Source organism: Pistacia vera, unplaced genomic scaffold, assembly GCF_008641045.1.
Source record: "Pistacia vera cultivar Batoury unplaced genomic scaffold, PisVer_v2 Contig34, whole genome shotgun sequence".
Lineage (NCBI taxonomy): Eukaryota > Viridiplantae > Streptophyta > Magnoliopsida > Sapindales > Anacardiaceae > Pistacia > Pistacia vera.
Window position 1 is genome coordinate 831,854 of NW_022196157.1, and position 14,899 is coordinate 846,752.

Here is a 14,899-nt window from a genome sequence, read left to right on the forward strand (position 1 = left end):
GTGCATTTGATAGGCTGATAGAACCAATTTCATTTATTAATTAAGTTCATGCATGAGTAACAAGCAGTTGATTCCAAATATGGTTTAATTTAGCTAGTCCAAGATTATTATTTCTAAATTTCTTTTTCCTTTTATAATATGTACTCAGATTATATTTTTAAGTTAGCAAGAAAAATTTTGAACTTTGACCCTCATTAATTAGATGTCTACTTCTTATGGGAGGTTTGTTACTTTTTCTATTTATATTTTTTGGTAATAATGTTTATTTTTGCACATAACATTTTTAATTTCCAATTATAAATTATAAATTTTACTTGTAAGGAGAAGAAAAGTTACTAACCTTGGTCAAGTAGAGTGTTATTGAGGTCAATAATATCAATTACAATAGACTGAAGAGAAGTCATGGCCCCCAATATTTGAAGAAAGTTGTTGTGAAAAACAGTGTCATGGATCTCTAAAGTTGTCAAATTCTTGAACGAAGGTAACTCTACAAAAGCACAAAAGTTACTAGGAAGATTATCAATTTAGGCCCAATTATTTAAAAAACAGTAAGGAAAAGACCTTAAGTTATAAAACTTGATTAAAAAGGGTACTTAACACCTAAATTGAGTAAATTATGTTAAAATTAACCGTTTTAATGACATTTATTGTAATACCCTTATTAAAACTTAGTGATATATAAAACCATAAAAAAACTAATTAACCTTGACAAGAAAGGTCACTCTTATTTTGCCATAAATTAATAATAACTTTAAAATAAATAAAATATTTTAAAAGAGGTAGAAAATAAAATAAAAAAATTCAAAAAAGAAAAGAATTAATTTTTTATAGTATTTTGAATGGAAGTCGCTACACCTACCTACTTTAATGTCCTTAGCCATGACTAAAGTCGGAATTAATTGAGAGAGATAGAGAGGGTTATGGTGGGCGTAAAGAGTAGAGAGATGACTTTTGAGTGAAGAGAAGTGTGGAGAAATGGCCGCCAAGAACAATAGCCTGGCCTGCTGTTGGGCGCTGCTGGCCTAGACTTTTTATCATTTTAGTTTTTTTTTTTTTTTTTTTTAATTTTTTCAAATATTCTCAGTTTTTTAATATTTTAATATTTCATTTTCTACACAACATATTTTTATTGGCCATATAATATTTAACGGTTACTTATAGTCAAAATGTTGAAATTTCAAAATGCCCTTGAAGCAAGTTTATTTTAACTGAATTTAGTTAAGTGAGCCTGTAAATAGACTTTTATACCTTGTGATCTTTTTCTTTTTGTTTTTAAAATAAGTGATCCTAAATTAATAATCTCCTTTCCTACTAGCATAGATCACATCATCTTGAAAATATTGTTCAATAATCTACACCAAATATTTTAATATTCTAAATTGAAAAACATTTAAAAGAACATTCAATGTGGTATAAGGGCTAAACTGGAAAAAAAATCAGCAGGGTTAAATAAAATCTTAAATATAAAAAGTAACTAAGAAGATTATGAATTTAGGACCACTTATTTAAAAATCAATAAGGAAAACTTGATTAAAAAGGCCACTTAACACCTAAAGATTGTTAAAATTAACCGTTTTAATGACATTTACTATAATACCATCATTAAAATTTAATGACTTCAAAAAACATAAAAAGACTAACATAACTCTTAACAAAAAAAGGATACTCTTACTTTTCCATTAATTAATAATAACTATAAAATAATATTTTTCTTTTCCTCTAAAAAAAATTATTTTCATATTTAAAATATTGAAAAGAACATTTGGTATAGGAGAAAGGATAATCTCTTTTCCTACAAGCATAGATCACATCACCTTAAAAATATTGTTCAATAATCTACACTAATTATTTTAATATTCGAAAATTGAAAAACATTGAAAAAAAACATTCAATATTGAAAAGCCGGCATATCTATCAAACATCATATTAAAATAATAATAATAAAAAATAAATAAAAGAAGAAGAAGAAAAAGAGGTTAAAAGAAGATAAATGGGGTGTAAACCCAAATCGGTGCACCTCATTGTTAATTACTAACATTTAATTTAATTTATTATCCCAAAATTAATCAGATAGTTGCCCATGAGAAACCTTAATTTAAACCAATAGAATGCCTCCAACTAAAGATCTAATATTCTATATATAATAAATTTATATTATTATGAATATAGGATAGGCTATAATAACCTTAAATTCTTGATTCAAATTTTTTATACTAAATAATAGTTACCCAACACTACACATAAAAAACATTTAACAATTGATTAGTCTGAATTAATATTATAAACAAATTCTAGCCTTTTGATTTACAATTGGTTTTCTTAATATTGACCTTCAAGTTTATAATTGAAAAACAAATATTTAGTTTCACTTTTAAAATTTCTTATATAGTGCGTATACAATATACTATATACTCTTAAAGATGTATTTATAATTTTTTAATTTAGCATTTATTTGATAAAAAGATTCCAAAATTATTTTAATACTACTTAAAAATACATAAAATTAATTTAACTTGCAGGATGAGGGAAAAGTTACTAACCTTGGTCAAGTAGAGTCTCGCTGATGTCACTACTTGTAATGTAAATATACTCAAGGGAAGTCATAGCCCCAATCATTTGAAGAAAGTTGTTATGAAAAACAGTGCCATGGATATTTAAAGCTATCAAATTCTTGAACAAAGGTAACTCTACAAAAGCACAAAAGTTATTAGGAAGATTATCAATTTATAACCACTTATTTAAAAAACAATAAGGAAAAAACCTTAAATTATAAAACTTGATTAAAAAGGGCACTTAAAACTTAAATTCTGTTAAAATTAACTATTTTAGTGACCTTTACTTTAATACCCTTATTAAAACTTAGCGACATATAAAAACATTAAAAGACTAACATACTCTAACAAGAATGGATACTCTTATTTTGCCATAAATTAATAATAATTGTAAAATAATATTTTTCTTTTCCTCTAAAAAAATTATAATAGTTTTTTTATAAAAAAACAAACAAAAATATTTTAAAAGAGGTTGAAAATAAATAAAAAATTCAAAAAGAAAAGAATTAATTTTTTATAGTATTTTGCACAGAAGTCGCTACACCTACCTACTTTAATGTCCTTAGCCATGACTAAAGTCGGAATTAATTGAGAGAGATACTGGGGGTTATGGTAGGGGTAAAGAGTAGAGAGATGACTTTTGAGTGAAGAGAAGTGTGGAGAAATGGCGGCCAACAACAATAGCCTGGCCTGCTGTTGGCCGCTGCTGGCCTAGACTTTTATCATTTTAGTTTTTTTTTTTAATTTTTTCAAATATTCTCAGTTTTTTAATATTTTAATATTTCATTTTCTACACAGACTTTTATCACTTTTTTTTTTTTTTTTTTTTTTTTTTTATGTTTTTTCTTGGTGCTTATTAGACTTTTTTGCACAAGATTAATTGAATGTCCCAAACCAATTAACTAATATTCTAAATTAGAAATTGTGATCATTATTAATATTATAAATAATAATATAAATGTTATTTTTAAAGTTATAATCAAATAATTAATGAATTATATTAAACAATATATTAATGTATATGGAAAATTGTATAAATAATTTGTTTATATAAGTAACATTATTCAAAATTAATATCTAAAAGTTTTCTATTTTAAATTTAGACACAAGCCATAAATAAGAAATGTCTTAATTTATTCAAAAAGTATAATCTTGCGAAGATTATAATGTGTGCATTTGATAGGCTGATAGAACCAATTTCATTTATTAATTAAGTTCATGCATGAGTAACAAGCAGTTGATTCCAAATATGGTTTAATTTAGCTAGTCCAAGATTATTATTTCTAAATTTCTTTTTCCTTTTATAATATGTACTCAGATTATATTTTTAAGTTAGCAAGAAAAATTTTGAACTTTGACCCTCATTAATTAGATGTCTACTTCTTATGGGAGGTTTGTTACTTTTTCTATTTATATTTTTTGGTAATAATGTTTATTTTTGCACATAACATTTTTAATTTCCAATTATAAATTATAAATTTTACTTGTAAGGAGAAGAAAAGTTACTAACCTTGGTCAAGTAGAGTGTTATTGAGGTCAATAATATCAATTACAATAGACTGAAGAGAAGTCATGGCCCCCAATATTTGAAGAAAGTTGTTGTGAAAAACAGTGTCATGGATCTCTAAAGTTGTCAAATTCTTGAACGAAGGTAACTCTACAAAAGCACAAAAGTTACTAGGAAGATTATCAATTTAGGCCCAATTATTTAAAAAACAGTAAGGAAAAGACCTTAAGTTATAAAACTTGATTAAAAAGGGTACTTAACACCTAAATTGAGTAAATTATGTTAAAATTAACCGTTTTAATGACATTTATTGTAATACCCTTATTAAAACTTAGTGATATATAAAACCATAAAAAAACTAATTAACCTTGACAAGAAAGGTCACTCTTATTTTGCCATAAATTAATAATAACTTTAAAATAAATAAAATATTTTAAAAGAGGTAGAAAATAAAATAAAAAAATTCAAAAAAGAAAAGAATTAATTTTTTATAGTATTTTGAATGGAAGTCGCTACACCTACCTACTTTAATGTCCTTAGCCATGACTAAAGTCGGAATTAATTGAGAGAGATAGAGAGGGTTATGGTGGGCGTAAAGAGTAGAGAGATGACTTTTGAGTGAAGAGAAGTGTGGAGAAATGGCCGCCAAGAACAATAGCCTGGCCTGCTGTTGGGCGCTGCTGGCCTAGACTTTTTATCATTTTAGTTTTTTTTTTTTTTTTTTTTAATTTTTTCAAATATTCTCAGTTTTTTAATATTTTAATATTTCATTTTCTACACAACATATTTTTATTGGCCATATAATATTTAACGGTTACTTATAGTCAAAATGTTGAAATTTCAAAATGCCTTTGAAGCAAGTTTATTTTAACTGAATTTAGTTAAGTGAGCCTGTAAATAGAGTTTTATACCTTGTGATCTTTTTCAAGTTGTTTTTATAATAAGTGATCCTAAATTAATAATCTCCTTTCCTACTAGCATAGATCACATTATCTTGAAAATATTGTTCAATAATTTACACCAAATATTTTAATATTCTAAATTGAAAAACATTGAAAAGAACAATCAATATGGTATAGGGGTTAAACTGGAAAGAAAATTTCAGCAGGGTTAAATAAAATCATAAATAAAAAAAAATAATAATATTGATGTTGACAAAATAAAACTGCATTAATAAAGTAAAAAGAGAAATAAAGTTGTTTTTAGTTTAATAAGTGTGAATTCAAGAGAAACAATAAAATGTACATTTAAATAGAAAGAAGGTTTGACTAAAAAATAACTTTAATTAATACACGGTTTGTGTTTCATAGAATAAATGATTTAATAATCTATAAATCAATTTTCAATTCATACTACGAATCACTTCTCACCAAATCCTTTAATAAAAAAAAATATTCAATTTTTTTTTTCATTTTTTTGTGCAATTTATAAATAATATTGAATGAATCCTAAAATTTGTCTATTGAAATGATGCATTAGACTAGACTTCTAATTCCACTTTTTCAGTTTTCTTGGTCCTTTTTAAGCAATAATAAATTAAACATGGTCTATTGAAATGAAGTACAAGATTTGAAAAACCTCCATATAATTTACCTTGATGAGTTAATACGCCAGTGACTTCACAATCATTCATATTCAAAATGTCAAGTGACGTAAATGCTCCAATGCTTCGAAGAAACCTTATATGGAGAGTAGAATCATAGATGCTGAAATGTTCAACATTGGTAAAATTATGCAACCCTGTTGAAAAGGTAAAACAAATTTTAGCAAAGTTATTGTGTAATTATGACAATAGTTTAAAGGAAAGTTTGTTTTTTTTCCTTTTTTGTTAGGTAGTATCAATGTACTTACTTTCAATATTATTGTAACTTACCATAAGTATTAACTGCTTCACTAAAGTTGTTATAGGAGAATTCAACATGCTCTAGGGATGGGAATAAGCTCAATGTCTGTAAAAGACTCCTTCCATCACTAATACTCATATTGCTTAGATAAAGCCTATTCAAATTCCTCAAACTTGTTTCACCTGTGTGTTTGTGAAAATATTCAAACACAAATATTTTCAATGCTTTCTCAGATTGAAAATTAGAATAAAACTACAACTCTAAAAGTTGAAATGTCCTCTTTAGATAAATATAGCACATGTGTGCTATTGTGCTTCTCATAAAGCAGAGCAATGTTGGTAAACGATGAGAAATGTAAATTTACTATATTATAAATCATCAATAAGTACCTTTGGAGATTACAATTTTTTTAATCTCATTTCCGCCCATGTTCAACTCCTTTAAGTTGCTCAAAGAGTCCAATTCTGGCAAGAGTTAAAATAGAGTGAGTTAAAACTAATCAAAAAGTATTTAAGAAGACTTTAATTCAATTAACAACTTTCCTTAAGCCAACATTAATTACTTGTAGACACCCATAGGCTTCAATATTGTCTTTCTAAAAGAATATAAGTTTTATGTCTTTTGGCAAATCTCATTTCTGCTCAATTACTCTACCTTCTTTGTGTTGGTCAAAGAGTTTAATCAGGGGTGGGAAATTCCGGTTAACCGAACTAGATAGGGTAGTTTATAAAAAGAACCGATTTTACGATTCATGTAAAAACTTGAACCGAAACCGAATCGGTTATGAACCGAACCAAATATACGGTTTGGTTCACCTGTTAACTGGTTTTTAAAATTATAATGACTGTCAACTGAGAAAGTTTGGCCACTGGCCACCAGAACTCTTACAGTCAAATTCTAGCCAAATGTAGGAGAAATTTAAATATACACCTACAAGTTTTGATATAAATAATAAAATCTTAAATACACCTAAAAGGCCGAAAGTGATAAACTACCTAGTACCCATACTATTATTCTTCACCGAAGAAGTCAAATTAAGCCATCCAAATTTCTTACATCTTCACAAATTCAAATAAACTTAAAGATTAGAAAAAAAAGATGAAAAAGAAAGAGAAAAATGGAAGAGAAGAAAAGGAAGAGAAGGTAAGATGGAAAAGAAAGATAAACCTGAAGGAGAAGAGATAGAGAAAAAGACGAAAAAGAAAGAGAAAACCCAAGGAGAAGAGATGGAGAAAAAGAAAAAGAAAGTGAAAAGAAGATATGGAGGAGAAGAAGATGAAAGAGAAAAGTGGCCGTGGCAGTGGGCTCTAGGAAGTTAAGTATAATTATATGTAGGGTTTTTATTTTTTTATTCTGTTAACCGGTTTAAAAAAACTTGTAAACCAAATAATCGGTTTACGATTTTTTCAAACCAAAAACCAAATCAATTTTCAAAAAAACCAAATTTTCGGTTTGGTTTTTTGGTTCAGTTCAGTTTTCGGTCTTTTTTTCCCACCCTTAAGTTTAATTAAAAAGTCACCTAAAACCCTTAGAAAATGAATAAGATGTTTGGACAGAGTAAACTGAAGTTTCTGAAACCATGAGAGAAATTAAAGATGAGAAGCAAGCTTACCTTGAAGATCAACAGTGCCTTTCAATCCGATGTCAGTCAAATTTAGTCCTTCTAATGATGAGAGAGTAGCCACATATGATAATATGCTATTATTGAACATGTTACCGCTTAAGCTCAAATGCTCCAAGTTACTTAACCTTGAAACTGAAATCAATCCAATAATAATAGTAATAATAATAACCATACATAATTTTGTGTATCAATCTAAATATGAAAGTGATAATAAAAGTTATGTCATTTAAAAGAACATCACCATTAAAATGGTTTAAATCTCTAAACTGATTATAAGCCAAACTTAAATGCTTGAGAGATGAATGTTCGCTCAAACCTGGTAAAATGCGACTGTCATTCAACATATTGTAACTAAGGTCAAGATCCACGAAATTTTTCAAGTGTGATAATCTTTCAAAACCTACAAAGCAATTCTTGTTAATAAAGACATGGAAGTAAAATTTCATTATTTAAAGTGAGGATGGAAAAACCTTCATTCTCAACGCAACCGGCTATAAGATTGTAACTTAAATTAAGTTTCTCCATTTCTTGGAAGGGAGAAAATAAAGAAACATTTAGATACCACTCCCCTAATTCCTGATTTCTTACAGAGCCAAGATCAAGAAAGATCACTCTGCCCGTTGTGAAACTGCAATAAACACTTTTCCAGTAACAGCAGTCTGAATTTCCTTGTCCCTCAACCCAATCTTGAAGACGGTTAGGATTATTGAAGAAATGTTTAAGTTGCAAGAGAGCAGTTCTTTCTTGCTTCAAACACCCCTCCATCCTCCATCCTTGTAAAGAAATAAACATCGAAATCAACATCAGCCACACCCTCACACGTTTTAACACCATCTCTGAATAACACACTAATCGTGGTACTTCTGTGACTGCCAAGAGACTAGCTTTGTGCTATTTATAGATGGAGACACCCGGTTCTTTATTGACTTGAATATTGCAACATAAACAAAGAAAGAAATGTTCCAACATAAATACAACTATATTGATTTGACTTACCAATATTATTAGATCTCAATATTATAAAACAAAAAAAAACCTCAATGCTTTTGAAGATTAATTACAAAAAAAAAAAAAAAAAAATACTTCGAATATTTTTTATGAATCAGGGTCAACCAAAGTAACAAGCTTCTTGGAATCTCTCTATAAATTATTGCTAGAAGTCTTTTTCTACCCACTTGACTGGAAATACATAGACTATATTTTCCGAGAAAGTAACAGAGAATAATCCTTACAAAAAAAAATATATTGCAATGGGCATCCTTTCACAAATGGAATTCTTTTTTTAGTTGTATGGTTTAGTTTCATTCAGCACTCCGAAGTTTCTGATATCGTCGGCCAGGATATGTATTTTTCTCGTAGTCATATAGTGAGTGATAGTTTCAAAAATTTTAGAGATATTTTATGATAATATTGTCGAAGTGATGTTAAATTACTGTAGATATGTGGATTTATGTTTATTTGGGTTGGTGGGTGTAGGAAAATGAAGTGGGAAAATTTTAAATTGACTTGACTTTGGAAAACGCCAAACGTTTTTCATGGCATTTTCTCGGAAACTTTGTCGGAGAGCAAAAGAAAAAAGAAAATTGACTTGAGTCAATGCCTCATATTATTTTACTCATTATTGATTTAAATCAATTTATTGCAAATATATACAATCAGTCACACACATGCTGGGCATTAATTACTTGACATTAAAACATTAAAATTAATATAATCAATAATTTTTTAATGCATTATATTTATATAATCAATTGATATTTAAAATCACAAGTCAATTATTATTTTGATCTTAACAATCTCAGTCAATTGATGGGCCAACCATTTTTGTTCTTTTAGTTGACCATGAATTTGAAAGCTCGGATAAAGACTTTCACATTATTCCCTCATCAAATTTCATAATTTTGGTCATGACAATTTCAATCAAATAATGGAATAAAATGAATGGCCAACAATTTTTCTTACTCTAATTTTTTAATAAAAAGGGAAATTTTCCTTAACCCTTGTGCGTTTCATGTAATTATCTAACCAAATTTTGGTCATATTATTCACTCATCAACTTTCATAATTTTGGTCATATTATTGGAGTTTGATTAGAGGAAAATATGTCTTGACAAATTAAACAAAAAAATATCATATCTTGCAAATTTCTAGTTTAAATTATGAAAATGTTGAGAGACAAAGAAAGAAAGGGAACGATATGTCAATACATATTTTAACAATATATATCTTGTATGGACAATAGAAGGAATTTGTTTTCAACCCTACGTAATCGAATGGTTTTTAAATGTTGAAATGTAAATATATATTGATAAATTAAACAGAGAAATATCAAATGTTGTTCAATTCACGTTATTAATTAAAAGCTCCTTAAGATTTGAAGACCATATAAAATAATTAGATTTGAGATTTCAATTTTGTAATTATGATTAAACAAAAATGAAATCATAAGCTTATTGTATATAAACTGGTTGCATATTTAAGTGGAAGAAATGAACCTTTGATAACATTAGACACTTGAGCTTCGAGGATTGAGTTTGACAAGTTTAACTTAAGATCAAAATCCTAAAAAGAATATCAACTAATTCAATTTAAATTCTTATATAAAATTAATAATGTGCTCAAAATATTTGAGGCCACAAACTAGGTAAGGTACTAGAAGCTGACATAGAAAGTTTGCTTATGTTGGTCAATTTAATGGAGGCCCACAGAATTTATAGAGAAAATGTTAATTTACTCTCATATATTTAGTTTACCTTCTGGCCAACCCCAGTTTTTTAATATAACACTTTAGCCCCATAAATGTAACTTTCCTTCTGGCCTCATAATTAATTGAATATTACATTTTTCCCCCATAAAAAAATTTATGAGATAGAACTGCTACATGAAAAAAAAAAATATGAGTACAACTATATGATTAAAACATGAGCTGTATTTATTGTTGAAGAAGATTAATTTCTTATATTTATTGGATCTATATATTTCATCTTCTTTGTTTCTATTTTATAACAACTCCAGTATTATAGGCACAAACATAAGAATTGACTTCACAAGAGTAAGGGTAACATTAAAATTAAATGATACTTGAGAATTAGAAAAATAAAATAATTTTAGAACTTTTAATAAATATGTTTTAAAAATTAATTAGTCTAATTATAATCACCTACCCCAAACTTAGGATATGTAAGCTTAGGATAAATATCTTTTTATTATTAACTTCAAATTATTCATTATGATTAATGAAATTAATTCTAACTGGAGCGTTTGAACTATAACAATCTTTTTACTAAAAAATTATTCATGAAATCATGTCCAAGTTTGAACTTATGTTTGCACTCAACTTATTTAAAGTGCTGACAACTTATGGAATTTAAACAAGCCTTCAATTAAATTTATTTTATTAACAGTTTAATTTGAACAATTTAATTTAGAAAAAAACTATACTTATCGATTATGCATACCGATTCCCCATCCCAATTGACGTGGAGTACGACATGAAGAGTCTCCATGTTGACCACGTCGCACTCCACATCAGTCGGGGTGGGGTCGATATGTAGAATCAATAAGTTGTAGTCTTACTGGTAAAATGTGTAGTAAATTAAATTTTATTTTCATATCATCAATTAATCCATTTTATTTTGTCATGACAATCTGAATGACTTAGTAGAGTACTAAATTGAACATCTAACCATTTTTCTTTGTTTAGAATTCATAATGCAATTTAGTTGGAATCGATAAATTAAGAAGTATGTATAACTATGGACATTACAAAAATTAAATCCAAGTGAATGACCATGTAGTTGTGCCACTGCTTAGTTATTATGGCTAACGTTTTCATGATCACCGCTTGAATGCATATCTCAAAAACCAATAAAAACATAAATTAATACACACATCAATGAAATGAAACCTTATCCTACATCTATAGGAGTTGATCCATAGGATAACTAATAACCCTAATAATATTATAACCCTAAAATTTTAATTAAATTTTTTTTTTTTTATAAAAATAGTGATTGGAAATATCTTCAATTAAAATTTTCAATTGAAGGTTAAGATTATATTAACCATTATATTACTCAACATTATTATATTGCTTTGTAAGTTAATGCTGAGTTATTATAAATATAACTCTAATTAATATAATTAATAAATTTGTTAAGATAGATTCAGTTAATCATACTTTGTTGGATATTCCGTTAAAATTATTATATTTTTTGTAAATTAATGTTGAGATTATGAAGTTTCAATAATTATAAGATCTAGAGTAATTATAATAACAAAACGTCTTGACATGCAAAATCATTAATCATTTCTACCCTTTTTTTTTTTTTTTTTAATACTCTTATCATAGAAATATTGAAGCTTATCATTATCAAATTTTCATATAAAAATTGTGTTGTATTAATAGTGTCATGAAAGAAAATACCCAAATAAATATTAATATCCTTAGAAAATACCCAAATAAATATTACTCATGGGACACACGGTTAAAAATATGGGAAAACATATGCATCATAAATAATGTAATCACGTCCCACATAATCTTTATTTATTAATGTTAATTGTTATATAATTTAGGATGTAAAAATTAAAAATTTGTTTTATTTTGTTATATTTTCAAATGCAAAACATGGGGAGGTTATCTGTGGAATGGTAAATTTTGATTCTATTTTTTTTTTTCTAATAACCTCCATTTTTTTCCCAGTACTATTAGATAGTAACAAATTAATCCAAATTTTTAACTTTCTATTTTCAAAAGGGGTTAGAGAATTTTTTTTTTTTTTTAATCAACTGACTTTTTAATAAAAAAATTTAAAAAAAATTGAATTTATCATTTTGTCATTTTTCAGTTAAAGTCAACAAACGAATTTTAACGATGGGTGGAAAATTGTTTTTTTGAAACCTAACCTTAGGTGGGAAATTGTCATTCTCCTGTTAAACTAACAACCAAAAAGTGATTGATGTGTTAAATATTTGTGTTCATGAAATTAATATCTTTGAGCCTTGATTATTGGTTTTTCTTGCCTTTCTTCCACAACGATGGGTGGGAAATTATTTTTCTGAAACCTAACCTTAGGTGGGAAATTGTCATTCTCCTGTTAAACTAACAACCAAAAAGTGATTGATGTGTTAAATATTCGTATTCATGAAATTAATATCTTTGAGCCGTGATTATTGGCTTTTCTTGCCTTTCTTCCACAGTTTGCTCCTACATTAAATAGTTTGTCGGTTGATTGACTTCTTGCCCCATTAGAAAATAAATTGTGGAAATTGCACCTTAGGTGGGAAATTGTCATTCTCCTGTTAAACTAACAACCAAAAAGTGATTGATGTGTTAAATATTTACGTTCATGAAATTAATATCTTTGAGCCGTGATTACTTGTTTTTCTTGCCTTTCTTTCACGGTTTGCTCCTCTATTAAATAATTTGTCGGTTGACTGACTTCTTGCCTCTTGGAAAATAAATCATGGAAATTGTATTAAATCACAAAAGTCATGATTTTTTAGTCCATTCTCAAGAAAGTATATGATGTTTATGAGCTGTGACCATTGGTTTTCCAATATGGCAATATTGTCAACTTGAATCATTTTTCTACAACTAGTATTGTAAATATACGTATATATAAAAATAATTGATTAAAATAAAAACTTATTCCTACTCAAACTCTACAAGTTCCCATTTTATCTCTAAATAACATAATCTAAGTCTTGTTATGATTTCAAAATAGTATAATTTAATATTTAGTTTTCTCCACTATCTTATAAGATATAGAATAATATTGTTATAAAACAAAATATTGACAAACATAACCATCATCATTTTCCATTTTTCATATTCTTATACAGTTTCATTGTAATGATACAATTGAGAACATAACATTGCCATTTTTCATATAAAGGTTGTGTTGTATGAATTATGTCACGAAGGGAAAATGCTCTCAAGAGTTACTTGTGCTTTTTATTAGCAATTATGTCCAGCAAAATGTATTGGTGATTATTTTCATATTTGATAATACTATGCATTGGTGAATATGAATGGAAGCGTGAATATAATAAGTTCGACTGTTTATATTAACTCTTTCATTCATTTTTTGAGATATCACTTTGTATGTAAAATTTTGCAAGATTTTTATATTTTTAGAAAATGAAAAGATAAAATATCACAACTTTTAGAAAAAAAAATAGCAATTGTATGAAAATAATAGCTTCCTAATAGATCATAATAGAAGAATAATATTTCCCGTTTGGTCTTTTGAATTGTTGAAAATTTGTAAGAAACTATGTGATTGATTTGATTTAATTAAGTAGTCATACAATTTATAGTTACACAATATGATTATATTATTAATAAATTCATAGATTTTATTTTTCGGTCATATACAAATTTGGAAATGAACTCAATTAGTTATAATGATGATGCATAATTTATTAAGTTATATTATAGAGTTAATGCAAAATAAAATTAGTATATGAATTTTTTGTTTCAACTATACTCTATATGTTAATTATTATTTTTTTTTAAATTATAGATATAATAAGTTTTTAAATATAAATGGTATAATAAATTTCAATTGTTTAACAATTTAACAAATATAAAACCATATTATGCATCATATCCATATATATGAGTAATATGTATCTTGAATTACATAGTTTTAAAAACTAAAATAAGATAAATTAATAATCTTAATTAATCTTTCATGTCCTTGCTTTAGGACTACTAATTTGCTCTCTCTCTCTCTCTCTCATTAATTATCAAACCAATAGTGCCATTGGTTTCAAACTTTCAAGTAAGCACGCAAGAATCTTTCACCCATGAATTCTTAAGAAAATCGTGGGGCCAAGCCCGGTCTAAGTCTTGCAAAATTGGTGCGTGGTGACAACGAGAGTTTCTTATTAGTCCTTTTTTTTTTTTTTTTTTTTTAAAAAAAAGGGGACAGACTTGGACCAAAAAGACTAACATGTAGAAATTAGTCTTCTTTTTCTTTAAAGAGAACAGACTTTGAAAAAATAATTAACGTGTAGAAATTAGTCCTCTTTTTCTTTAAAGGAAACAAACTTTGAAAAAATAATTAACGTGTAGAAATTAGTCCTCTTTTTCTTTAAAGGAAACAGACTTTGACAAAAAAGATTACCGTGTAGAAATTAATCCTCTTTTTCTTTAGAGGGGATAGACTTTAATAAAATAGATTAGCGTATGGAAAATTGAGATTAAAGTTTTGTTGGTAGACGATGGTAATGAGTGCGATAACAAAGAGATCAAATATTTTTTAAATAAATTTATGATTTCCTTTGATCGATGTGAGGTAACAAATTAATATATTTGTCATAAGACGATTCTTTGATCAATATGGTAGAAAAGGACAATATA

At 27.0% G+C, this 14,899-nt stretch overlaps 1 protein-coding gene across 1 annotated transcript; it reads right to left on the reverse strand.

The window, feature by feature from the left end:
• Positions 1–335: 335 nt before the first annotated feature.
• LOC116138267 (receptor-like protein 9b) lies at positions 336–8,361 on the reverse strand. The gene is made up of 9 exons (XM_031423974.1): positions 7,998–8,361; positions 7,844–7,927; positions 7,516–7,659; positions 6,293–6,367; positions 5,933–6,085; positions 5,653–5,799; positions 4,063–4,209; positions 2,541–2,687; positions 336–487 (listed from the first exon to the last, which is right to left on the reverse strand). Exons 1-9 carry the CDS (start codon positions 8,359–8,361, stop codon positions 336–338), a joined length of 1,413 nt encoding a protein of 470 aa, XP_031279834.1.
• Positions 8,362–14,899: the final 6,538 nt, after the last annotated feature.

Coding starts and splice junctions, on each gene's coding strand:
- LOC116138267 (XM_031423974.1), bottom strand. CDS start 8,361: ATGGTGTTAAAACGTGTGAGGGTGTGGCTGATGTTGATTTCGATGTTT. Junction 6,368..7,515: donor AGGCACTGTTGATCTTCAAG/GTAAGCTTGCTT, acceptor AACTCTTGCCAG/AATTGGACTCTTTGAGCAAC. Junction 488..2,540: donor CGAGACTCTACTTGACCAAG/GTTAGTAACTTT, acceptor GTGCTTTTGTAG/AGTTACCTTCGTTCAAGAAT.